The sequence below is a fragment of the Pangasianodon hypophthalmus genome, chromosome 13 (assembly GCF_027358585.1).
Source record: "Pangasianodon hypophthalmus isolate fPanHyp1 chromosome 13, fPanHyp1.pri, whole genome shotgun sequence".
Classification (NCBI taxonomy): domain Eukaryota; kingdom Metazoa; phylum Chordata; class Actinopteri; order Siluriformes; family Pangasiidae; genus Pangasianodon; species Pangasianodon hypophthalmus.
Window position 1 is genome coordinate 23,002,506 of NC_069722.1, and position 27,505 is coordinate 23,030,010.

The 27,505-nt window shown below is 38.3% G+C and overlaps 2 protein-coding genes across 3 annotated transcripts; one reads left to right on the forward strand and one right to left on the reverse strand.

Moving 5' to 3' along the window:
* Positions 1-479: 479 nt before the first annotated feature.
* Positions 480-8,908, reverse strand: abhd18 (abhydrolase domain containing 18). 2 transcript variants are annotated; one of them, XM_053239116.1, is made up of 14 exons: positions 8,749-8,852; positions 8,608-8,674; positions 8,052-8,160; positions 7,124-7,208; positions 6,462-6,562; positions 6,289-6,364; positions 5,475-5,561; positions 5,365-5,390; positions 4,494-4,632; positions 3,660-3,749; positions 3,419-3,520; positions 3,041-3,329; positions 1,442-1,604; positions 480-1,042 (listed from the first exon to the last, which is right to left on the reverse strand). In XM_053239116.1, the coding sequence occupies exons 3-14, from the start codon at positions 8,141-8,143 to the stop codon at positions 985-987; spliced, it is 1,308 nt and encodes a 435-aa protein (XP_053095091.1). In that variant the 5' UTR covers positions 8,144-8,160; positions 8,608-8,674; positions 8,749-8,852; the 3' UTR covers positions 480-984. The 2 variants fall into 2 exon arrangements, with proteins under 2 accessions (XP_053095091.1, XP_053095090.1); XM_053239115.1 differs by lacking the exon at positions 8,608-8,674 and having other exon boundaries at positions 8,749-8,908.
* A 4,623-nt stretch (positions 8,909-13,531) lies between these two features.
* On the forward strand, positions 13,532-25,653 carry LOC113546963 (metal cation symporter ZIP8). Its single transcript, XM_026947085.3, has 8 exons — positions 13,532-14,137; positions 15,791-15,953; positions 19,801-19,970; positions 20,222-20,344; positions 20,740-20,868; positions 22,759-22,948; positions 24,085-24,269; positions 24,958-25,653. Exons 1-8 carry the CDS (start codon positions 13,916-13,918, stop codon positions 25,105-25,107), a joined length of 1,332 nt encoding a protein of 443 aa, XP_026802886.1. The 5' UTR covers positions 13,532-13,915; the 3' UTR covers positions 25,108-25,653.
* Positions 25,654-27,505: the final 1,852 nt, after the last annotated feature.

Sequence of the window (27,505 nt, forward strand, 5' to 3'; positions counted from 1 at the left end):
ATGAAAGACTTTGTATCTATAGTCACACATTATGGTAACTGAGCAGCATGTGGGAGTTTTCTCAAGGACAAAATGTCATCTGACAGAGTTGTGTTGTGTTTTGCTCTGTGTACAGTGTGAATGTGTATTAAAGATGAACCGTGCACACACTCATTGAACCGAGAGCCATTCCCAATCACACGCACACTGTTCAGTCGCCACTGGATCAGTGCTTTACCGTAGAGTCTTTCAGCGAGTTTCAAACTAATCCTTCTTTCCTGTATTCGAAGCTCTATTCACAACAAATCGTACAAGTAAAAGTAGCTCGTACCTGCAGATTTAGGAGAAACTCTTTGGGGGGAAAAATGTCTAATCTGTTAAAAATATTCTCAGGATTTATTTTCTTCCTTTTAAAACAGATGAACGTTTTGTTTCTTTTGACCGACAGCCTTCGTATAGAGCTAAAATTTTATTTTTTTTTAAGATAAACAGCAATAAGGTCAGTCTTCAAAGTGTGCTTTTTATTTCAGAGTTGAGATACAGAAATATGAAGGGTTGGAAAAGTAGTTATTACATGTAGGAAATAAATCGTTCAAGGGATAAAAAAGAATAATAATGCAAATGAGAATATTTTAATTTTTCAAATCATAAAACGTGATTTATAATCTGATGCTCCCTCAGGATTGGCAGTGATCTGTGATTAATAAATGCACCTGGGGTTTAAAGAAAAGGCTGAGGTGGTAAAATATATATATATATATATATTTGAATTATGATAGAAGGTGTAGATGAAATGCGGTTTGGCGTTCCAAACATGGGCGGTTAAGGACATATTTCATAAATGTCTATAAACGTTATACTGTAATGATATGTAAACACTAGTCATTCTTCAGTAGCACCACGGTGTAGAGAGGTTTCGCTTCAGATCTGTTGTGAGTCCTGGTGTGTTATGTTAGTTGCATTAATTTTACTTTACAGTGTCCTTGGCACAACACAGATCCGTGGCTATAATAATAAAGGATACTTCTGAACAAAACGCTCGAAGGCATCGTAAATGGCCTGTCTGCAGATTTGAATCAGAAAACAGAAGGAAAAGAAACATGAGTACATTTTATAGTAATCAACATCTGTTCCTAGTGGACCACTATAGCGGCGATCTAATAACTAAATACTGATTTTTTAAGAAGATCATATTAAAAAATATAACAGGATTGAATTCTGATTGGTCAGATTAATGTTCTATTTGTCTTATTAACTTCAGTAGAGAAAAAAAGAGGATGTTGAGGAAACTAACTTGCCTCATAGACGTTCCATAACATTAAAGCAACTATAAACAGCCTTTTGTTCACTAATATATTAAAAATTGTAATTATTGGCAAATTGCTGTGGTATAAGAGGAGTAAAACACTTCAGAGATTATTGTGTACTATTGTGAGGTGTGTGTGTGTTGATTCGTGCCCACCTGAACATTGCCTGTTTAAACAGATAGGCGGTAATGTGGCCCCCGTTGAGGTAGCGAACCTCACAGCCAGGCCAGACCTCCTTCAGGCTGCGCACGCCTGAGCGAGGCACGTAGGCGTCCTCTTTAGCCTGGATGATGATGATCAGATTGGGATCCACCGGCACTGTGGAGAAAACACAGGGGCAGAAAGAACATCACATAGAGGGGTACAGGGGCAAAACAGCAGATCAGACAGAACATCAGAGATGGAGATAAAAGATCAGACAGAGGTGTAAACGGACAGAAAAAGTGACAGATTGGAAGCTGGAAGGAAAAAAGATAGGAGATTAGATGGCTAAAGGGGCAGACAGACAGGGTTACAGGCGCATAAAAAAATCAAACCGTGTTAAAGGGCAGATAAATGGTCAAAAAGAGGGTAAAAAGGTGGATACAAGGTCAAACAGTGGTAGGGAAGCAGATAGAAGATCAGAAGTGGGGGTAGAGGGGTGGATAAAAGACCAGAGAGAGACAAACAGAGGGGCAGAAGAGGGTAAAGTAACAGACAGAAGGTTAGAAAGTAGAAGAGGTAAAGGTGCTACTAGAAGTTCAAAAAAAAAAGGTGGTCAGAAATGTGGATAAAAGGTCAGACTAAAGAGGTAGAGGGGCAAACAGAGGGTTGGGGGGTTATGGGGCAGAAGGATAATCAGAAGGGGGAAAGGGGCAGAAAAAAGGTCAAAATGAAATAAAGGGACATACAGAAGAACAGAAGGGGTAAAGGGGCAGAGAGAATTTCAATAAGACATGCAGACAGCGCACCAGAGAGGTAAATGTGCAGGTAGAATGTCAGACAGAGGGTCAAAAGGGGGTTTAGGGTCAGACACAAGCACATATAGAGGAGGTAAAGGGGCAGATCGAGGGTCAGGCCCTGTGTCAAACAGTGTCAGAGGGCAGATAGACAGAGGGATACAGGTGCAGATATAAAGTCTGGGGCATAGAGGGGCAGATAAAATGTCAGACAGAGGGTAAACGGGTGGACAGAACATCAGAGGGGCAGACAAAGGGTCAAACAGTATCAGAGGGCAGATAGACTGTCAGACGGATGGGTAAAGAGGCAGACAGAACCTCAAATGAGTATAGGGCACCTAGAGCACCAGAGGGGTAAATGGACAGATCGAGAGTTGGACAGTGTGTCACAGGGTTAGAAGGTGTGACTAAAGGTCAGAGTCAGAGGGCAGATAGAGGATTAGACAGAGGGGTAAAGGGGAAGACAGCCAGTCAGAAAAGTAGAGGGGAAGATATAAGGCACATATAAAGTGTCAGAGGGGTAAAAGGGGAGAAAGAAAGTCAGAAATAGAGAGGTGGTAGAGGGGTGGGGGTGAGACAGTATAAAAACCGACAGGCAGAGGGACACACTGAGTAAAAATGACAGAGGAATATCAAACATAAGACAAACAGGTCAGACACAGTGTTAGTGTTAGACAAGATATCTCATCCAACATTAAAACATAATCCAAAATCTTACAACAAACATTTTTTAAAGCTCTGGGTCACTAAAGACCTACAGGGAGACATTCTAGATAATAATAAATACTCTTCTCATCCTGTGAGTTCTCTCCTCACCTGAGAAGTTGGCGATGTGTGTGCACTCGTCCATCACCCCCTTCATGAAGCAGAGTGACTCCCGCTGCAGCGAGCGACGCTGGCTTGCGCTGCGGCTCACGCTCTTGCTGTGAAGTGCGTCGATGTGTGTCTGCCTGCCACCAACAGAGGACGACAGCATGTGTTCCAACCGGTCCCCAGCGTCCCTCTGCTGCAACAGCAGCTCGGGAGACAGGGACACGTTCGAGAGTTTGTCGAAGCTGCCCGGGGCGTCCCGCACAAAGTCCTGGCCCATCCGGAAAGAGTCCGTCTAGACGTGAGAATGGGAAAATGCACTTTCTGTTCGGGAATGCTGACGAGACAGAATGTGTCTATGATCTAATCGGGTCGTCCTCTTACCCCGCAGTACTCCAGCATCTGGATGATCTCGTCCTCGTAGACGGCGTGCATGGCGTACTGCTTCTCCAGTTCCCTCCAGTTCACAGCTCTACTTAACACTCCCTGTGGAAGAGCAGAGCGAGGAATGCTTCTCACACACAGCTAACTGCTCAGGTCCCAATGGCTCTACTGTGGCATGAACTAAACACACAGCAAGCAGACTTCATTTAAACAGAGAGAGGAAGCGTGATTGATATCTTACAGTGGTAAAAACATTCGAAGCAGTAGTCCAGGAAAGACAAGGGATCAGAGGAATCGGCTTGGGCCAGTTGGTTACAGCTAAAGATGCCATCTGTGTGGAAAAAAACCCCAACAAATAACAGCAAACAGAATATGAGTGAACATGCTCATTACAACACGGTAATGCATTATGATCCTGAATGAACTAAAATATTCATTTCTGCAGTTGGAGATCATTTAAACAATAAACTATGATAATGGTTACAGCGTCTGACTCTAAAATATTCAGTGATATATTTGTAACTAATTTTTTTTTAACTGGAATTCGAAGCCCTTGAGACAGCTTGAGCATCTCTAAGAGGCTGTGTTCCAAATGTAGGTTAAGATTATCATGTGAACATCTCAAGGGTGATTTGCAAGAAAACTGAAGACACAGCCTCGACTTCTGATGATTTTTGACCTTGGGGTTTTTCCCCCCATACTTTTGTCCATAGTGTGTACTTTGAGAAACCATAAATATGTAAATAAATCTTATTTCTTTCATATTAAGTTAAAAGCAAATGAAATCAGTAAATATCCCTTGCTTTTAGACAAGTGCTCAGTACACTGGTGTCAGTGGAATGGAATATTTAAATATGATTTTCTCACTTTTCACTTATGGAGATAACCAGAATCAGTAATTTATAGTTTTCAGAACTTCATATCATAGAAAATGTCCTAATGTTACCATGTCACCATGTTAAGCAGCCACCCCACATATACGTATTATAAAAAAAATTGCAATATTTTAATATATATCGCAATATCAATATATCAGTAAGCACCAGTGTAGTATCTGATTGGAAGAGGGACCCACATGGCCTCCCATGGAGATGCCGGTCATGCCCAGCGGCCAGAAGCCCTCTCTCTCCAACCAGTGCAGGAGAGCAGCCGACTCCAGTATGAGAGCTCCGCCCATCACAAACAGGTCAGATACGTTCTTCAGACTGGACCGCCTTCACACACACACACACACACACACAATGTCATATTCAACACAAACACAACATACTCATAAATAACTATGACATTTTCAATATCACAATATATAAAAAATTTCAAGGTTTCGATATGTTGCAGATGCAAATGTTTTTCTTTATCAGTTATACGAGCAAATGAAGTATTTTGCCTCTCATGATTTAAGAATATTTATTTAAACCTTACACAAATCTATCTTAGCTGTTCAGATAAACATCCTGCTAAAATGACTTCTTGTGACAGCATGCAGCTGAGTGCAAAAGTTTGCACACCCTTCTTTAAAAACAATTATGAATCCAGCAAGACATTTTAAAGTTTACCAGACATATTAAAAACGGTTCAGATGTACATGATAAGATTTTAATGGCAAAACGTTGGCATTTTTTTGGTTTTAAGACTTGGTACGGCTCAAACACTCAGCTTTGTCCTCTGTATGGATGTATACTACTTTTCATCATCATCATCAACACACTATTTTGGATTCGTATTTGTGAAAAATGACTCAGTAATTGACGGCAGTTTAAAGGCTGCAGAGTCGCTTCATGGCCATGAGGTGCTTTGCTATAGGCACTCAGCAAGGAAATGAACAAATGGGAAAAACACCATCACCGTGGCAGGCACCAAACCATGATTACATCCATAACTGTGACTTTTACGGCCTTATGTAATTGGCAATGCATGCTGGGAATTTGAAATGTTTCAACACTCACTTCTGGTCTTTAGGTTTTCTGTATCCATGTGCAACTGAGAGTCAAGGAAACTGAAAAATGATTTCTATGTAATGAAATCTTCAGAACACACTCTGTGCTATTTAAAGGATATAATACGGGTTTTCCAGCAGCAGGGACGCCATTCCTGCCTCTTTGATCATGGGTCTGGCCATGAGAGTCCGCCTCCTCCAGAAAAACTGCAAACACACACAAACACCCAGAAGTGTTTTCGACCACGAGAGCCCTCATGTATTTTTATTTTTATGTATTCCTTTATTATTAATCTTCTAATACCCAAAAAACTGAATAAAAACAGCCTTAAGGACATTTGAACCAAACTTTATTTTACATACTTTTTTTTAATTATTATACTCAATTTCATGTGATTTATTCTGCTTTACTTTTTTTTTCCCACGAACACTATTCATATGGTTTCTTGCTATATTTTTCCCCCAACTTTTTTTTAACACTATTACATATGATTCCTTCTATTTTAATTGTTTTTCAGACTTTCATTTGATTTAATATTTAATTTTTCCCCAATTTTATTTTATTTTATATACTTTTTCATTCCTCTATGATTTCTTGTTTATCAGATTCAGTTTATTTCATATTGTTTTTTTTCCTTAAAATTTTTTCCACTCTACAGCATATTATGTTTATATTTACTTTCATTATTATTTTTCTCATGTTGTTTTTAATTACTTACATTAATAATGTTATTATTGCTCGTGATGTCCCTACTTGATTCTTATTTTTTATTGCTTTTTAATTTCCTTACTGAAGCAGTGAAGTGATTTTAATTATTGATAATAATAATATTATTATTATTATTTTATTACCTTTGTGTTTTTGCGCTGTTAAACGAGTAATTGTAATGCTAAATCACAGCTCCATTACTAAACATACAAAACGTTTACTTACGTGATCTCCTGTTCCTGCCAGATGGATACACACCGGTCTGTGCTGCTTCCATTTTTTGGGAACTATAAACTGAAAGCTATAAGGAAATAAGTTTAGGGCGTCTTGTAATCTACTGAATAGTGGCCTTAGAACAAAGTCTTTGTTTCAGGACGCTGTGTGATTGCCGTTGCTACCTGGCTTTCACCGACTCTGCTGGCAAAATGCCCGGGACAAAGTGTTCGAGCGGGGAAATGAAGTGGCCGCTGTGAATTCTGCAGTCTGAGTGATCCTCCACCTGCAAACAGCGACATTTCATTTGTGTCAGGGCCAGTTTCATAAAAACATCATGCAAATACACACTCACAATGTCGTCAATCTGCCAAGACGTATTTGACGTCTATCATTTCCTGTAGATTTTTGACTTGGACCCACATTCAGTGATGTCACTTAGACCTACTGATGTGATTTATATACACCACTAAACCACGTTAGCCGAGATGCGTAGCTGAGACGCCGTGTGGCGGCCATATTGGATCACTGGAACTCCATTTTTTTTTTTTTTTGTAATTTAGTCTACAAATGAAAATTTAAGTGTGTTATTAAAGACTCTCCCTGCTATTTTCCAAAATCAGTTAATTAAAAATGACATAACACTCATATCATCATACCAGTGTTGTGTGGAGAGAGAATATTCTGATTTGGGTGCGTATTACGGAAGACATTTTGGGCGAGACAGACTTACATTACTCATTAGCTCCATTAGTCTCGTAGCCCAGTGCAGAATTAAAGACACAAGGAATTAAAGAAACTGTAAATTAAACTTCTTGGCAAATTATTCATTCATGAGGGAACATACCTTGTCGATAAAAACTGGATAGTCCCGTGGGACAAGGTTCTTACATTTTTCCCGATCGCCGATGATTTTCCTAAACTCGAATATTCTGTGAAGAAAAACAGAAAGATTTAAGGTCAAAACTGAACTCAGTGTAAAAAGCAAGAACAGTAAAGTGTGGTTTATTAACAGGAGCAGGTTACTGAGATTCACACACACATCAACTAAAATAATTCAACTTACACTTCTTCTGAAATTAATTAAATTAATAATAATAATAATAATAATAATAATCTGTTTAAATTGTGCTGCTGTGAAGATGCGTTATCTATCATACTCCCCCCGAAGTGTTTTTTACTTAACAGTAAAACAAAAATAAATTATTGCTTGTTACAGAATTTGATTCTGTTCCTTCTTTTTTTTCATCCAATATTCAATACTGGAATTCAGATCAATTCCATCTCACGTCATTATAAATACTTCATAGATTTATTAAAAATAAACAGATTTTTACAAAACACGTTGTTATTTGACAGTTTGTTGTAATGAAAATGGTGTTTGTTTGACATTTATGGAAGGAGTCTCCAGTGTCAGCGCTATGTAACAGTCAGTAGTTTCACTGTAACACAACAAGATGCTAAACAGCTGCTGTAACGCAAGTGATAACATGAACTAACTTGCTTCACAGGCATTCCACAACACTTAATGTAACTATAAACACATAAAATTAATAATTGTTAATTAATTAATGTGATAGTTAATGTGTTGTCCCCCCCCCCCCCTCCCCCAAATAATCAACTTTGGAGTGGTAACTTTGCTTCGGTGATAATTTTCACACCCCAAGTGTTTTATCCCTTACTTAATCCTAATGATCTTGAAACAAAAGATCCTGACACTGAGTCTCTGAACCCCCTTTTATTATTTATTTATGTATTTATTTTAAGCACCACACCGTTTCAGGTCCTCTGGCTTTCCCCATCCTTGGATGAAGAGCTTGGTGAGGAGGAGCCTTCGGTAGAGCACATCAAGCCGGCTCACCCCCATCAGCAAGGACCGGGCATCTAAATAAATTAATCGAAAGTGTTTTACACAGTGATTTCACACAGATTGCTCATTTACATGAGGAGGAACATTCAAAAAAAAAAAAAAAAAAAGTTACACTGAGAAAATAGAAATCACATTCAATATCATTCCCATCAGGAGAGAAAGGTTTCGTCGTGGGATAATAGTGATCAGGATAACTTTGTATTGTATTAAGGGGACATGTGCAACCAAGGCATGTCAGGAAAATAAATAAATGCCCCCCATATCATAACAGAGACACCATTTTTCCTTTAATTTGTCATCTGTCTCTATAGAGTGCACTGTATGTGTAGGGAAGCATTTAAAATTCAGGAAATTTATAACTAAAATGCCACAATGGCAGACAGTACAGAGAAATCAACTCTACCCCGATTTGTATTTTAAATTGATTTAAAAAACTGATAAAATTCAAAAAGTCACTTTACACCAGTCCTTCTGCTGTCACTGTCAGGTGAGCTGCACTTTAATTTCCGTGAACTTGACACATCAATGCTACGAAATAAATAAATAAATACATAAACATAATAACCTACATGAAAAAAAAACAGATTAATATTAGCAGATACCTCTAACTAAACGGAGAGTTTAGGAATAATGTCTACTTCTCATCGCAAAGGGCGAATTCCAGGCAAAAGTGCGCTGCCATGACTGTGTTCATTGGAACTGTGCACCGGTGTTGCGTCATAATGCGCTCCACGTCCACATCCTGCAACCGAAAGACCCCTTTGGGTAGCTATAAACTATGCCTGCTTGAAATTTGAAACGTAAATCACTCTAACGCTAGTCAGCGTCTGAACATTATTAAGAAATATGTTTCTAAATAATACTTAACAATATTTCTAATACTTTTTAGTTGGCTTGAACTGAGCGAAGCTATAACTTGTTGCACGGCTAAGCTAAATACGAAGTTTTAATTTTATATTTTAGTTATAGCTCTGTTAGCTAACAATTTCGCGAATTTCTTAAACGTGCTATTTTATGTAGTCATTTCTTAATTGGACGTGTTTTAATTAATGTCATTACAACTACATTAAAAAAATAATAATAAAATTTGAGTCAGGCACCTAAACTATCTGCCCTAATACTTACGTCGGAAACCCATTCATTCAATCAGATTACAACAGGAAATTATACGGATGCGAAATGTGTTAGAGAGGTAGAAAATGGCACTACACCGGAAGTTACGTTAAAAACTTCCGTTAACTCCGTTGGTGTTGCTTTTTGCTTCCACCAGCAGGGGGCGATAGAGGCTTTGTTTGTTTCAGTCCCAAACCCTGAATGCTTTAAAAGTTTCTCATTTTTTATTTGGGATTTTAAAAAATGCTTACAGAGTTTAAAGTTAATGAAGATGGATAGAAAGACTGAAAACTGTGCACATCAGTGTCAAAAGTGTTTATTTTTGTCCAGTGTGCTTGGATTGTGGATGATTTTATCCCCCTTTAAAAAAATCTTATTTAATTTACAGTATTTATCATTTGTCTATGGTTTATTCATATTTATTACATAAAAATACACACACACACACACACACACACACACATCTATATATATATATATATATATATATATATATATATATATAGGAGTGGAAAGACATTTCTCATCTCAAAACTATAAAGAAACTATACGATCAAATTGATTTCAATAAGATCAACTTTGTCAAAGGATCTTCATCATCTTAATCATTTAATAATTAACACTGAAACAGTCACAGTAATGATATGATATAATCATAATGATATGAATGATTTTAATGAGTAAAACCACCCAATCAATCTTATTATAAATATTGCTGTTTTCTTCATAAGCTGCTGAATCAAATAGGTAGATTAGTAACAATATATATGTAAAGTTTATGATTAGAGGTTACTATTCGTGCTCTTTGTGTACTTAAATAACATTATGGGTGTTGTTAAAGTACACAGTAAAAGCTAACAGTACATACTGCTTCTAATTTACTTATCTAATCACAGCCATATGTGCTTCTTCCACAAACTGTTGCCACAAAGTTGGAAGCACACAACTGTGTAGAGCGTCTTTGAATTCTGTAGCATTATAATAATTTCCCTTCACTGGAACTATGAGGCCCAAACCTGTTCCAGCATGACAATGTGCCTGTGCACAAAGCGAGCTCCATGAAGACATGGTGTGTGAAGGTTGGAGTGGAAGAACTCGAGTGTCCTGCACAGAGCCCTGACCTCAACCCCACTGAACACCTTTGGGATGAACTGGAACTCCGACTGCACCCCAGACCTCCTCACCAACATCAGCGCCTTCCTCACTAATGCTCTTATAGCTGAATGATCACAAATTCCCACAGCCACGCTCCAACATCTAGTGGAAAGCTTCCCAGAAGAGTGGAGCTTATTATAACAGCAAAGTGGGAATAAATCTGGAATGAGACATTCAACAAGCACATATGGGTGTGATGGTCAGGAGTCCACAAACATTTGGCCATATAGTGTACATTACATATGGTACATTTAGTATAATAATGTAAGTGTTTAGGCAGGTAGTTTAGGGACACAACTCAAGATAGAGATTTCAAAATGTATTCACTTTGTTAAATTAAAACACGCTGAACTGAGAATCATAACGCTGTCCAAGACAAAGCGCTTACTAAAGATGTATAAATGAATGAATATTCTGTAAGAATGAACAGTATAATCGTTTAAAGGTTCGATCCTGAGCTTGGGTTACCCTCTGTTTGGAGTTGCACATGTTCTGTCTGTGTCAACTGGGTTTCATCCGGGTTCTCCGGTTTCCTCCTACCTCCCAAAAACTAGCCAGATGTTTATCCGTTAGGTTTGTGATTGCTGAACAGCACTGGAACTTCACGAGCAAGAACGTCACCTTGTGATGTTAGCACGGCACACAACTGCTAACTTTCTACACAGGAATAACAAACAAGAAATGCAGCACCGACTAATTAAGTTCGCACCAGAATCCCTAAATATTTCAGTATAAACATGTTTAAAGTGTTTCAGAGTTACTTCAACTTCTTCAATAAAACCCACATGTGCTCCCTGTTCACCTCTCACTGCTCTGCTAAGCACAGCTCCAACATCATCTTCAAATTTGCTGACGATACAACCATCCTGGGAGTCATCACCAACGTTCTACAGACAGGAAGTCAGAGCACTTTCAACATGGGGTGATGACAATGATCTCTGAATGTCAGTAAGACCTAAGAGATGATTGTGAATTACAGGAAGTCACAGAGAGGGGGGTGATGCTCCTATCTACATCGTTGGATAGAGGTGGAGAGAGTTAAGAGCTACAAGTTCCTTGGTGTCCACATCTCCGAGGATCTCTCCTGGAGCCTCCATACAGACACAGTAGTGAGAGCATTACCCGTCAGCGTCTCTACTTTCAGTGGAGGCTTAAGAGGTTTGGCATTTCCTCTGACATCATCTGAAAGTTTCACTGCTGCACCACAGAGAGCATTCTGACCTGCTGCATCACTGTGTGGTACGGCAGCTGCTCTTCCTCCGACCGCAAAGCTCTTCAGAGAGTGGTGAGAACATCAGAGGTCATCACTGGAAATTAACTCCCGGCCATACAGGACATCTACCAAACTCACTGTTTGAGGAAGGCCCTGCTCGTTACCTGTTTGAGACACTGCTGTCTGGTAGACGCTTCCGTTGCATCCAATCAAAGACAACCAATCCTTCATCTTCATCTAGCACTGTGATACTTTATTACTGCCACTTCTGGACATTTGGGTATTTACTATTCAGATTTATTTATTATGTACTATTTATTGTACTCATTTTTACTGTTCTGTGTTATTTAATAGCACGTGTCACTTTTACTCTGCCATTGTTACACCACTGTTTCATTTACCTCATTTACCTTATTACATTACTGCATCATCTCAACCACTCACGTCAAGTCAAGTCAAGTGGCTTTATTGTCATTTCAACCATATACAGCTAGTACAGTACACAGTGATACGAAACAACATTCCTCCAGAACCATGGTGCTACATAAAACAACACAGAACTACAGGACTGTGCAAAAGTCTATTTTTTTTTAGTACAATCTTTATTATAGATTGTTATTTTATGATTTCTACATTATTGATAAACTTTTTAGAATTCCAAACATTAGTTTTCCAGCACAAAATTAAATGTTACAGAAAAATGTTTGTATGTCAGTAAAGAAAGCAGCAGATTCCATAAGAGACACTTTTCAGATAAAAAACATAATGAAGGCTGCTGGGTTTCGCTGCAGAAATAAGAAGCAAGTGCAACAGTCAAAGTCTCCAGAAGAACTGTGGCTGCTTCTGCAAGACACTCAGTAACACTTACAGCTCATTTCCTTATAAAACTGCACACACTGCACCTGAGACTACTATTTTTATTTTTTTTTAAAGTGAAGGACCGTCACACCAGATATTGACTTTGTTTCATTTATTACTGTTTACTGCTCTTTGTAGTTTTTTTTAATGTAGAAACATTTAATTTCATTATTTTGAAGGCATCTTTGCTTACAGCATTTCTTTGCATGTGCCTAAGACTTTTGCACAGTACTATACATGAGACTACAGATTACTATATAGAGTGCACATGTGCAAACAGCACAAGACAGTACAATAACTACTAAAAACAGGACAATAGGTACAGTAAGAGACAATGCAGCACCGACCAGTACACAGTTCTAGTATGAAAATGTCAGATATAACAGCTAGTGCAAATGAATAAGAATAACAATATAGGCTGATAAATTGCTGTGAATGTAAACAGACAGCAGAAAAAAGGGACGCTGCTGGGCTTTCTTGGTTAGGGAGCAAATATGTGTTTGTTGAGGTCTTATAAGTGTTTGTACTGTCAATGTCTAAATCTGAGCCTTGTCACAGGCATTTCAATGCCCAGTGTACTCAGTGTACCAAGTGTAACTGTAGAAATGACCTGTAAAAGACTCTCTTGACTTGACATTATTGCACATTACATTGCACAAAACTGCACATATCTGCACTTTATATCGGTACTGTTGGACTGTATATACACACACACACACACACACACACATATAATATTATTCTATGTTGGAAAAACCATTTCACTGCAAGTCCTACTGTGTATGGTTATGCATGTGACAAATTAAATTTGAATTTGACTTGACATAGTGAGCAGTGCCTCTTATCACCACTAGAGGGCAGCACATCAGTTCAATTTTTATCAGCTCCAATGTAATAGCAGCACTATTACATATTAATATATTAACATATAATTGCGTTATCTTTACTTAAAAATTAAAAGTTAAACTCTTCTGGGTGCTGCTCAGATTTGAATGGAAAATCATAAAAGTGTTCAATCTAATGTGATTAATGAAATGCTGCTCTGTTGTTGTTATACTGGTTATTAATATTTGGGATATACTGCATGATGGTGTGAGTGTTTGTGTATTAATGAGGCTTGTAAAGATGATTAGCTTATCATGGCATGACCTATAGGAGACTGATAGTGAGCTCCACGTGCAGGTCATCATACCTTCCGGCTGTTTTCTTGTGGTTTTTTTATTCAATTTTACGACACCATTTTTATGATATTGTCCAAAATGAGGTTAGCACGCGGTATATAAGTTGAGTCGTGAGTGTTTTAGCGTGTCACAGAGTGTGTGTGAGTGTGTGTGAGTGTGTAAAAGTGTAAGAGACGAGCACAGGATTTTTTTGTTGTTGTTGCGGCTTTTTTTTTGCGGATCATTTTGCGACAGAAGAGACAGAGAACCATGCACGACATGTCCATCCTCTTTACGGCCGTGTGTTTGGCTTTTTTACTGAGTAAAGCCCCTGGGTTTAGAGCTGAACCTCTGCACAATGATTTCCTCCAGGATATTTTAGCAGTTTACGGCCAGAACCGGTTATTAGATATTAACGGGATTAACACTTTACTGGAAACGGTCTCTCAGGCAAAACCGGCGGCTCTGGACACACTCACTGCGCATGCGCAGGTAAACCTCAGCCAATCTCTCTCTCTCTCCCTCTCTCTCTCTCTCTCTAGTTATAATCTGTTGTAATAACTTAATTAAAGCATTATCGTTAATTAGATTAGATCAGATTAGATTAGTGATTGTTATCTGTGGAAAAAGATTAGAGGATTGTATGGCTGTAGCAATGTATTATTTAGGAATCATTATCACAATCCTGGATTATACAATACATATATATTATACACCATATATAATATAGATACAGATGAAAATCAATGTACACTCTCATTTAAAAAAAAAAAAAAAAGGTACCTTTCCTTGTCACTTTGGTACCTTTAGTACCCTAGAAAGGTACTCAGTGTACCCTTAAGATTTACCCTCAAAGTTAATCGCACTCCTTTTATGATGTACATTAAATCATTTTTAAAGCTAATACGCTTCCAGATGAATAGAAGAACACTGAGTATCATTTTGTTCAGAGAGTGTATGCTCTGTTCAGTCCTTAAATGTGTTATTTAAATGCTCATGTTATGTATCTGAATTAAATCCTGATTAAATGTAAATTTTATGCATTTACGCTTGTAGTCAAATGTGTCTGCGGTTGCTGTATTATGGATAATAATAGGCAAGTAATTCATTCATCTTCAGTAAGAGTTTTATATTGGTCAGTTTTGCGGTGAATCTGGAGATAGGCACACTTGGCTTGAGGCAGGAATACACCCTGGATGTCACATCAGTCCATCACAGAGCAATATTCACACACTCCTTCACACCTAGGGGCAATATAGTGAAGCCAGTCCACCTACCGTCATGTTTTTGAGAGGTAGGAGGAAACCAGAGAACTCTGAGGAAACCCACACAGTAGGGAGAACTTGTGAAAATCCCAAGAACAGGATTGAACTGGGGACTCTGGAGATTGCAACACTAACTCCTGCACCACTCCTTATGATGGTTGCGGCATCATAAATCGAGATATTGCATGGCGTTTTTAATCTCCGTAAGACACCAGGTTAGGACGGGGTTTTGTTTTCACAGCTTCATGAGATGGATGTCTCTGATGTGAATGGGTCTCAGGTTTGCGAGATAGTGAGAAGTGAATCTCAGGTGGATTTACACCTGCATTTTTAACTGCATAACCACTGCAAAAAGGAGCTAAATAGAATCTGGGATGCATTTTAGTCTGTTCATATTTGACAACCCAGGCAGCCATCTGTGGTGCAAAAAAAAAAAAAAAAAACACATCAGAGATTATATTTGTAAAATACTGATTTGTCTATTATACATGATACAGCAATCAGATTTCAATCCAGCTAGTCATCATGATAGTATTATAAGGTTCTACTTGAATGGCTGATAGAACCTTATAATACTAAGTTCCTGAATTGTAAAAATCCTATCAGTATACTATGCACATACAGTTGCGGCTCAGTTTTTTTTTAAATGAGTAGTTTACCCTGTTTGTACTTGATGAACTAATGACCCATTTCCCTCAAATGCACTTGATGAACCAGTGTATAGTTTCATGATAAAGCTACAGTGCTAGTATAGCTAACCAGTAAGAGAGGCTTGTGTACAGAGAGTGTTACTTCAGTGTGTGAAGGCACACAGGGTGTGACATTTAAGGATAATGTCTCTTGTTTTGACCTGCTGCCGATTTCTCACCTGATCTCTTAGTGTGGATCTGCGGAGGAGATTCTTGCTGTCTACGGTCTCGGCAACCTGACTCACCTGGACGAGACGCACCTGAGGACCATCTGCCCCGCCCTCCTAAACAGAGCACTGCTGCCCCCCTGTCCTCTACGAGCAGCTGAGCCTAAAATACACATAGAGGACCATGGTGAGAGAATGAAGGGAATGAGTGAGGATGGAAGTGAACAAGTGACTGAATTAACAGGAGAACAATGAAGTGACTGAACACATAAGTTACTGAATAACCAAATGTAACATGGAGTGAATGAGTGAGGCCTTGAGAGATTAGAGAAATGAATGAGTGAGGAAGTGAGAGATCAGGGGAGTGAATGAGTGAGGTAGTGAATGAGTGACGTAGCGAGAGATTGAGGGAATTAATGAGTGACATAGTGAATACATAAGAGAGTGAATGAGTGAGAGAATGAATAAGTGAGGTAGTGAGAGATCAGGGGAGTGAATGAGTGAGGTAGTGAATGAGTGACATAGCGAGAGATTGAGGGAATGAATGAGTGACAGAGTGAATACATAAGAGAGTGAATGAGCGAGAGAATGAATGAGTGAGGTAGTGAGAGATCAGGGGAGTGAATGAGTGAGGTAGTGAATGAGTGAGAGAGTGAATGAGTGAGGGAATGAATGAGTGACATAGTGAATACATAAGAGAGTGAATGAGTGAGAGAATGAATGAGTGAGAGATCAGGGGAGTGAATGAGTGAGGTAGTGAATGAGTGATGTAGCGAGAGATTGAGGGAATGAATGAGTGACAGAGTGAATACATAAGAGAGTGAATGAGTGAGAGAATGAATGAGTGAGGTAGTGAGAGATCAGGGGAGTGAATGAGTGAGGTACTGAATGAGTGAGAGACTGAATGAGTGAGGGAATGAATGAGTGACATAGTGAATACATAAGAGAGTGAATGAGTGAGGTAATGAATGAGTGAGGAAGTGAGAGATCAGGGGAGTGAATGAGTGAGGTAGTGAATGAGTGAGAGAGTGAATGAGTGAGGGAATGAATGAGTGAGGAAGTGAGAGATCAGGGGAGTGAATGAGTGAGGTAGTGAATGAGTGAGAGACTGAATGAGTGAGGGAATGAATGAGTGACATAGTGAATACATAAGAGAGTGAATGAGTGAGGTAATGAATGAGTGAGGAAGTGAGAGATCAGGGGAGTGAATGAGAGAGGTAGTGAATGAGTGAGAGACTGAATGAGTGAGGGAATGAATGAGTGAGGAAGTGAGAGATCAGGGGAGTGAATGAGTGAGGTAGTGAATGACTGAGGTAGTGAGAGATCAGGGGAGTGAATGAGTGAGAGAGTGAATGAGTGAGGGAATGAATGAGTGAGGTAGTGAGAGATCAGGGGAGTGAATGAGTGAGGTAGTGAATGAGTGAGAGACTGAATGAGTGAGGGAATGAATGAGTGACATAGTGAATACATAAGAGAGTGAATGAGTGAGGTAATGAATGAGTGAGGAAGTGAGAGATCAGGGGAGTGAATGAGTGAGGTAGTGAATGAGTGAGAGAGTGAATGAGTGAGGGAATGAATGAGTGAGGTAGTGAGAGATCAGGGGAGTGAATGAGTGAGGTAGTGAATGAGTGAGAGAGTGAATGAGTGAGGGAATGAATGAGTGAGGTAGTGAATAAGTGAGGCAGTGAGAGATTCAGGCAGTGGGTGAGTGTGGGTCTGATTTTTTGAGTGAGCGAGTTAGTGGAAGAGTGAGCGAGTGAGAGTGAGTGATAGAGGGAACAAATGAATGAGTGAATGCCTTAGCCTTATTTAATACCACTTAAAGATTGCATTCACATATTTAGATTTTGAAAGGATTCTATAATAATCCTGTTAAAAAAAAAAAAAAAAACTAGCACTAGCACACAATAATTTCTCCTCATACTGTTCACTGTGTACACTGGCATCTAACGGTCACGTCTCCCCCCACTGCAGTGTGCAAAGCTCACGATTTTGCCTTAATCAGTGAACCTTGCTCTCGCCACCACACTCTCCGCAGGCTGATATGCAATCACCAGTAGTTTCATACTGTCACTGATTAGTTTATTGAGGTAGATATCTGTATCCACAATAAATGCTGAGGGTAATGGGTTCGTGAGCTGTTATTACTGTGGAGAGGTTCCGCGTAACCTTATCCAACTTCAGACAACTGAGCAAAGTGTAACTAAACCAAGAAGCTAGAAGTGCTCTAACACAGCCAGCGAAATAAAAAGTGACCGCCATAATACTGCTCAGATAAAACACAATTTTATTTGATATCAAGATGTGAAGTCTGAACAAGAGTACACAAGAATGCATTTGTATCAGAAAATGGCTACTATTTGCAATTCATCATTCAGTTTTTACACAAGTTTACTGGACTGAAGGACACAAAACATAATAATGCCCTAATTTGAACTTCATTTATTTCCAAATTTGTCATTATTCCGTTGCTTATCTGAAATAGGTACATTATACAGAAAATGCTTGGACCCCAATACTTCACTGCAGCTATATTTTCTGTTCTATTTACTCATTCAAAGAACAACTTAAAGCAATTTTAAATCTGATTAATGAACAATCCTTGTATTAGCCATGCCTTATTTTAAACAAGAGCTTAATAAACTATACTGAGTATTCTCAGCTAATCGGAAACTATCACACCCTGGATTCAGCTGGTGAATTTAATATATCTGGTTTGATTCTTTCCAAAATAATACTTCATATCTTTATAGGTTTTGGTCCAATATATTCAGATCTATTAGTATGATGTTTTAGGTCATGCACAGGATCATGTGTCCTTCTTTCTGGCAAGATAACTGATTTTTATGATGTGGAAACAATCTCACAATTTCCTGCACTGTACTCAAACATTTAATAAGCCACAGATTGATATGACTGTTTATAGCTTCCTCTCGTTAGATGTTATGGGCTGATATGATCATGAGCTGATATGATTTTATATGAAGTACCACTGTATAGTGGCACAAGACAGCTGAAAAAATCCAGAGCAGTAAACTCGAGCAATAATATATGTACAGTTGGGTCGTAAGTTTAAATACGCCTTGCAGAATCTGCAAAATGTTAATATTTAAAAAAATAAGAGGGATCATAAAAATTGCATTTTGTTTTTTATTTAGTACTGCCCTGAATAAGCTATTTCACATAGCACACTTTTATATAAAGTCCACAAGACACAATAATAACTGAATTTACACAAATGAACCAGTTCAAAAGTTTACACACGCTTGATTCTTAACACTGTGTGTGTTACCTGGATGATCGACGACTGTTTGTATGTTTTGTGATAGTTTTTCACGAGTCCCTTGTTTGTCCTGAGCAGTTAAACTGCCCACTGTTCTTCAGAAAAATCCTTCAGGTCCTGCACATTATTTGCTTTTCCAGCATTTTCTGCATATTTGACCCCTTTCCAGCAGCAGCTATATGATGTTGAGATCCATCTTTTCACACTGAGGACGACTGAGGGACTCGTACACAACTATTATAAAAGGCGCAAACATTCACTGATGCTCAAGAAGGCAACACACTACATTAAGAGCCAGGGGGATGTAAACTTTTGAACAGGATGATCGGTGTTAATTGTTATTATTTTGTTTAAAGATCTTTTTTTCATTAACAACTGCCCTTTCAGAAGATATTTACATGTTTCCCAGCAGACAAAATAATATCAATTTACACTGATCATCCTGTTCAAATGTTTACATCCCCCTGGCTCTAAATGTATCATGTTGCCTTCTGGAGCATCAATGAATATTTATATATATATACATATATACACACACACACACACACACACATATATATATGTATGTGTGTGTGTGTGCGTAAATAAAGGAAACAAGCTTATGTATAACCTACAACTCCAATTTTCCAATTTGGCACTATATTTGTTTGCTATTTGGGATATGAACAAACACCCCTCAGTAACCAGCTACACAGTTTTTCCACTCCATGCATGCACAGTATTTAAGTTTTATCCCCCTATATGTCCACAGTGTGGGGTTATGGTTTCCTGGCCGTTACCGTCATCAACCTGGCCTCCCTCCTGGGTCTCATTCTCATCCCCTTCACCAAGAAACCCTACTTCCCTAAAGTGCTCACATACTTCATCGGGCTGGCCATCGGGACGCTGTTCTCCAACGCTGTGCTGCAGCTCATACCTGAGGTTACACACATATTGTACACACTGAATAATTTACAAAAAAAAAAAACTTTGAAATGCATATTTAATGTAATTCATCATTAATAAATATCAAGTGGCTTTTTTTTGCATATGTGTGTAAAATGTATAAAATCTATTTGAAAGCTTTTGTAGGAAAATAATCAAGCTGCATAAGATATACACCACACTAATAATAGGGAATTATTCTGTCAATATTCTGAGCTAAGTGAATAATAAAACTGTATACGTTGCAGGCTCTGGGGTTTGACCCGAAATCAGATAACTATATCCTGAAAGCTGTTGGGATCTTCGGTGGATTTTATCTGCTCTTCTTCACTGAGAAGATCCTGAAGATGTTCCTAAAGACCGACCACGAGGTACGACTCTGTGATTTAAAGCTCCTGATAAGTTAAAGCTCATGTTATTACTACTGTATTAGAAATTAGGGCCTTTGTGGTGTTTAATTATGTTAAAATCGTAGTCAATGATATACATTTAAGCCATGTATATACATATATATACCATAGTGCTGTTGAATTCTTTAATCTGATTGGTCAGAAGGTGTCAATTAATTTTCCTTAACAGCAACCCTGACAGTAGCGCTGCTGTAATTCAAATCAAATGCGCTCAGTCTAATAAGTTATCGTTTTTATAATACTGTAACAGCTCATGTATTTTTTTAAAACCATGTTGGCAGAGGCAAGAACAATCCTAATTTAATGAGACAAGAAATTAAAAATTTTTAATTTTTAATTTCATTTTTGTGCTCCAGCATGGACACAGTCACTTCAGTCCTCCCGAGGTTCCTCAGCAAAACGGAGGAACCGTCATAGCCGTCACCAGCTTCAGCATCTCAAGCAGCGACAAGAGCAGCATAACTTCAGAAGTTACAGTGGAGCAGGTGCTACATTTCACATCTGTTCTAAAAACTAGTAGGACGGTTACTAATTCTAGTCCTCACTAATTTATGATTTCTTAAAAAAAATACTTAATTATGTTTCTCTTAAGAAAGTCTCAATTTCTAGATTTGGATTAAAATGACATAATACAGGTGCTAAATTATCTGTAAAATTAAGTAACGGTTTACTGTTTGAATGACATGTCATGGCACATCCAGTGTCCTGAGATGAGAGCCAACCTTATCTCTGTGTGTGTGTGTGTGTGTGTTTAATTGAAACTCTGGAGCATGAACTGAGCTGCAGGTTTGAGTAGATACTACACTCATGGATGATCATTAACTTTATCTGTGGCCATGCTCTCTGCTTTTTTTTTTTGCATGTTATCCTTTCTCAATCCAGTGGCTAATCAGTAGCCACACTCAATAAATGTTTATTTGAGAAATTACTCAACAAACACAAATCTGTCGTGCTCTAGTTACTCATAACTTCAAATATCTTCAAATATCAAATATAAACAATGGCCTTTACCATTTATTTAGCATTTCTCAAATAAAGAATATGGAAGAAAAACAAATTTTCAGGATGGGGCTTGGAGGCTTGGACAGGAGGACGAGAGCAGCATAACTGTAAACGGATAAAAAGTGTCGTTGATCAATAAACGATGAATTGTAATTGTTGGCAAATTCCTGTGGTATAAGAGGAATAAAATACCTCAGGATGTGTTGTTATGGGACAGTAATCAATATTTTGCTGCGGTAACAGTAACTCCACTTTGTCTCGAGACACATCACATCACCCTGTCACTGATTATTTTCCTATAACAGCATGACACTGAGTGTTTTATTCCTTTCTTATCTCTGATGAGTAGAAATATTGCTGATAAATGAAGGATTCTGCCTCAGCATTATAGTTTATTGATGTGAGAAAGACTAAGGGAAATGCAGGCTCTGTGTGTGTGTGTGTGTGTGTGCGTGTGTGTGTGTGTTTGTGTGTGTGTGTATGTCAGGGACAGTGTGTTCTCTTGTGCAGTCTCAGCGAGACACTCAGCTGTTTTTTTGGCTTAGATTGTTACAGCTGTTCGTAGACCGGACAGCATCGTCTACCATGCAGGTCTTCTAACTGTACACCCTGGAGCACAGAACACACTAACAATACTTCACTATAGCATTATAACCATATAAAAATTTAGATAAGCGTGTGTAGATAGAAGATAGCGAGACCTTGGAATTATAAGGTACTACCTGACAAACCTGTGATTGTATGATGAAATCTCAATAAGGTCAAAGCAGGTTTTCAGGTTATGTAGAATATTTATACTTTTAATTAACACTTTAGTGTAAAACATTTCGCACATATCTGTTTTGTTTATAACATTAATTCGGGTTTGCCATAAAGTCAGTTAAAACCTTATAATAAAACTTAGAAGCATATGATTGTAACGTCATATTACAATGTACTGAAATCTAAACCGTCGATTCTGCATATTAAATATGTGATTATACCCAAGTTGTATATTAACATTGTAAAGAAACTAAAACATAAAGGTGTGTGTCTATTTAAGTTTGGATCTTTCAGCCTTAAATGGAAAAAAAGTGAGAAACTGCGTCATGCTTGCTTGTCCTAGACTTGAGTGTTAGAACATAGATGTAAGGATTTTTCCCCTGTGTACGATGTATGAAGTTTGCTTCCTTTCTCTTTCCACTAGAGATAAAAAGCCAAATTTATCTCAAATAAAATGGACGTCTATTCGTAGCTACCAGTTTCTAATTGTACAAACTGCATGTCTGCATCAAAACACACTCACCACAACACAGTGTTTGGTTGAGTAACACTGTTTTAGATAAAATAATAAGTCTGTATTAATCTCTCCCTGTCTTTCCCTGTCTGTAAAGACGCTGCCGTCTCAGGGTTGCTGTGTGAGGCTGGCGAGGGTGAAGACGCTGGCGTGGATGATCACACTCAGTGACGCCCTTCACAACTTCATCGACGGCCTGGCCATCGGAGCCTCCTTCACCGTCTCCGTCCTCACCGGCTTCAGCACCTCCATCGCCATTGTGTGTGAGGAGTTCCCTCATGAGCTCGGTGAGAAAAACACACACAGAGTGAGACACAACAACGAGTAACTCGATAACGAAGTCACTAAACTTTGTATTGTTTGTTATCTAATAGGCTTAAAATATGGGCAAAAATCTTTTGTGATTATAATGCTACACTCTTAATAAAAAGCGTTCTTTAAAGGTCCTTTTAGGGTTAAGTAGATAATTAAGTTGATTCACGGTGTGTCTCTTAAAGGTCAAAATGACCTGAATGTGACCCCTGCAACACACGTTTTACAAATGTCTTTCAGTGTTCATTACAGAAATGGAGCCAAGCCACATCGAGTCTCACGTTAGAAAAAATAATGTTTAGTGTTGGTTAGTTAAGGTTTAACCCAAGGCACAGGCTCAGATGTGAGTTTAACCAGTGCAAAAGTTTCACGTGCATTTTCCTCTGCAGCGATTCAGCCCGTGCCAAAGTGTGCATTTAAAACAAACAGCTGTTCACTCAATGACCTGCTGCAGGGTCAGAGGTCACACCTCCCCCAGGCCTGTGTTTAATTTTCTGTTCTGTGCTTCGCTGTGTTAAGTAGAAACGTGGCATTTTAGTTGTACTGAATGAAAAAACAGGAACTCCATTGGAAGAAAGATAGAGCAAAAAAATATATTTCCTTCTCTCCTTGCCTTTTTCATTGAAAGGCACAACTTAAAATATTTTAAAGCTTGCTTTTCCACCAAATTATTAACTTTCTCCATACCTTTTACATTTTTATGTTTAATATATATATATTTTAAGATCACCACAACCCTGACCAGGATTAAGCGGATACTGAAGCTGATTGAATGAATATATTTTTTACGATTAATTTTGATGACTATTCCTGTTATTTCTACTATTTATTTTTGTTTTGATTTCATTACTGTTATTATTGCTTTTTATCTGCCATATTTGCAACCAAGTACCTTTATTGTATTTTTTTAATTATATAATTTAACCATGCTATGAAACACACCTGGTATCCACCATTTATCCACATGCATTCAAAGTTTATATACAAACAGATGGATTTAATAATTTTAAAGTACACTGAATAGTGATTAAATAGGGAAGAGTATGATTCTTGTGAACAGCCTTTTATTTCTGACGCGTGTTTGTGTCCTTCTCTCTGTCTCCTCCTGCAGGTGACTTTGTGATCCTGCTGAACTCGGGGATGAGCATCGGCCAGGCTGTGCTGTTTAACCTGCTCTCAGCCATGTCGTGTTACTTGGGATTGGTGTTGGGAGTCCTGCTGGGCAGCACATTCGCACCCAATGTCATATTTGCCCTTGCTGGAGGGATGTTTCTCTACATCGCCCTCGCCGATATGGTGAGACATGTTTATAATTATGAGCCCCTAAAAAGGGTTTGCCACGCTCAAAGATCCTTGTGATGACACTGAGAAATTGCACAAACATTTTTCTGGTTTGTGTATGTGCACCGATTCCAGTCACTGAATGTTTATAAGTGTATTATGTAGCATGGCATGTAGAGCATTGGGTGTATCTGATACTTCACACATCCACAACAGTTTATGATCTCCTTCTCCTTATTATTTCCTCCATTTCCATCCAAACAGGATGCAGTAATACTCCAGAGATAAGATATTACAATCAGACTCATTTCCATGCTCAGGGGAACAGTGACAGTCAGCTGGTTCATGCTCCAAATAAAACAATTGCACGTATACTTCATTCTTATCTGAAGTGTTTATTGTTCTCACCGGATCTTCGGATTCTTACAGCTCTGTACACCAAGTGCCTAAATAAAAATTTCTAAGTGTGCTGTTCCTGAATCATCATCCATTTTTGTCTGTATTGTCATCTTCCTTGTGATGTAAAAGACACAAACTGTTCTCAGATCAGCACGGAGACATTTGGTACATCCCTGCCGTTTATCTCTGATATAAAATACTGGACTCAGCATAATTAGCTTTGCTCTTTGTCCATAACCTTGTACATACAAAACTCAAACCAGCACTCAGATGTTTAATATTTCTGCCTCACTTTCTCTCTCAGTTCCCTGAGATGAATGCCATCGCTAAGGAGCAGCAGCGGAGCATCAAGACAGACGCGGTGTTCTTCCTCATCCAGAACGCTGGGCTCCTCACCGGGTTCTCCGTCATCCTCCTCATCACCATGTTCGCTGGAGATATTAATCTGGGCTGAGCCTTCAACTCCACAACACTGTGTGCCTTAGTCCTTAACAAAAAGAACACAAAAGCAATACTGATTGTAACAATACACTAGAACTGATCATGAACTAACACTCTTGTACAGCAAATAGATTCCTCAGCATGAGCATATTTTTAATGACCAAAATGCGAAGTCTAAAGATTATTCTTTTTTTTTGTATATTGTTTTAATCAATAGTAAAATGTGTTGTCTAATCAATTTTTTTTATATACAACTCTTTCTTATTTTAACTATTTCACATCTGAAACAATGCCTGTGTATTTTCTTACAAAGAATTAAGTAACAGTTGTCAATTAATAACATAATCCTAATTATTTTGGTAGTACTTATGAAGGCCACACAGAATAAATGTGGTCGTAGAAGGTTTACACATCTGTACTTCATAAGCTGGGCATAGTATCAGTAAACTGACTATTCCATAAAGGATTGGATCCTTATAATACAGGTCTATAGATTCTACCACATCCTTATTTTATACTTAATTAATTTATTAAGAAAATAAAGCACTATTTAAAAACAGTGTGCAGTAAACTGGGAAAAATGTCAGTAAGTATCAGCAGCCAATCAGGGCGGATCAGTCAACATCAGCAACCAATGAGGGGGATCAGTAGATACTAGCAGAAAATCAGAGGAATTGGTCAATACCAGCAATTGCAGCCAGTGATGGGGATCAGTCCATGCTGGCAACCATTCCAGGGGATCAGCAGCCAATGAGTTGGACCAGTCAATACCAACAACCAGTTAGGGGGGGATCAGTAAATACCACAGGCCAATGAGGGGGATTAGCCAATACCAACATCCGTTTAGGGGGATTAGTCAATACCAGAAGCCAAATGGAAGGGTGTGGGGGGGTCAGTAAATACAAGCAGTGAATGAGGGGAATCAGTCAATATCAGTAGCCAATTGGGGGAACTGGTTGATACCCGCAGCCAAAGAGGGGGGGGATCAGTCATTTCCGTCAGCCAATGAGGAGGATCAGTCAAAACCATCAGCCAATGAGGAGGATTTGGCCAAAACAATTAGCCAGTCAGGTTCTCAGCCAGTCAGGTAATCAGGATATCAAAACCAGCAGCTGAGAAGGGGATTTTCCAAACAGAAGACTGGCAGATACTGACAGCCAATCAGGGAAATTGGGCAGTACCTGTATCCACTCAGAGAAATGTATAAATACCAGCAGATAATGAGGGGGAACGGGTCAATATCCAGAGCCAATTAGGAAAAGGGTTATACTGTTAGGCAATAGGAAAATAAACATGAATTTAAACATTGAGATCAAATTTAAAGCATTTCACAAAAAGGTACAAAAAATAAGACAATCTCAGCCAGCGTTGTACCAAAAAAGTCCAAATTTATATTTTCTTTCTGTATTCTTGTGTTACACATCTGATGTATCTATCTATACATTTAGAATTATTTAACATTCATTTGACACAGAATATTGTACAACAATATGATCAGTGCAATATTCCTGGTAGTTAAAATTAACATTTCTCTTCAAAAAAATATACATCTACTGTATACTATAGATCTTAGAACATTAACCTTAGATTTTATATCAGTACAAAAAATGTTTGATCACATGAGATGTTATGAGAGCAGGTACATAACTGAACGAGTGTAGTCATGTGGAGGCACATAAGCTCTAAAAACGATCTAAAACGGCACGATTCTTCAACAACATCCAACATCCTGAGGCAGCAGAACAGCTTGAACAGAGAGAATAACACAGCTCTTCCACTCTTTTAAAATATTTGGCCTTTTTAAACTGATCTTAGACCAGGTTTACAGTTTCTTTTGAAATGATGAAGATTAACATGTACTGTATAGGATTTTGAGCATTTCTAAGCGCATCAGCGTAAGACCTATACTATCTTTTATTAAATATAAACCTGTTTGTTTTTTGTTTTTTTTTAAATTATAAACCACATTTAACAGTCCTTGGAAATTTTTTATACAGAGCATTTCTGGTATCAGACTTTATAGCTTCAACTTATATGACCTTTAAAATTTTTTATAGCTGTACAGAATGATAGAATGCGCAATTTAAAGCTGCAATACGTAAGTGCTTGGAACACAGCAATGCCCAACTTTATAGCTTTAATTTTATATTAGCTTCAAAGCTGTTTAGACCTGACAATACATATTTCTGAAAAGGTCATACAGTTCATGGCTATAACGTTGATCCACATAAACATTTTCACACCACCTTTGATATACATTAATTTTTTTTTTTTACATCAGAAATGTTCAAAATCTTAGGTAATATACCAACATCAGTGTAAAAAGGTCAAAGAACTGGACACACACAGTACAGCAATACTGCAGAGTTTCGAAAAGCACTTAGATGAGGCACTACAGTGGGAATTAAATA

Excerpts from the sequence above, each read along its gene's own strand:
- abhd18 (XM_053239115.1), bottom strand. The coding sequence starts at position 8,143 with ATGGGGGTGAGCCGGCTTGATGTGCTCTACCGAAGGCTCCTCCTCACC. Across the intron at positions 6,365-6,461 it reads GCAGAGTCGGTGAAAGCCAG|CTTTCAGTTTATAGTTCCCA; the intron begins GTAGCAACGGCA and ends ATTTCCTTATAG. Across the intron at positions 3,750-4,493 it reads GCATCTCCATGGGAGGCCAT|ATGGCATCTTTAGCTGTAAC; the intron begins GTGGGTCCCTCT and ends TTTTCCACACAG.
- LOC113546963 (XM_026947085.3), top strand. The coding sequence starts at position 13,916 with ATGCACGACATGTCCATCCTCTTTACGGCCGTGTGTTTGGCTTTTTTA. Across the intron at positions 19,971-20,221 it reads TGCTGCAGCTCATACCTGAG|GCTCTGGGGTTTGACCCGAA; the intron begins GTTACACACATA and ends TATACGTTGCAG. Across the intron at positions 22,949-24,084 it reads GGAGTTCCCTCATGAGCTCG|GTGACTTTGTGATCCTGCTG; the intron begins GTGAGAAAAACA and ends CTCCTCCTGCAG.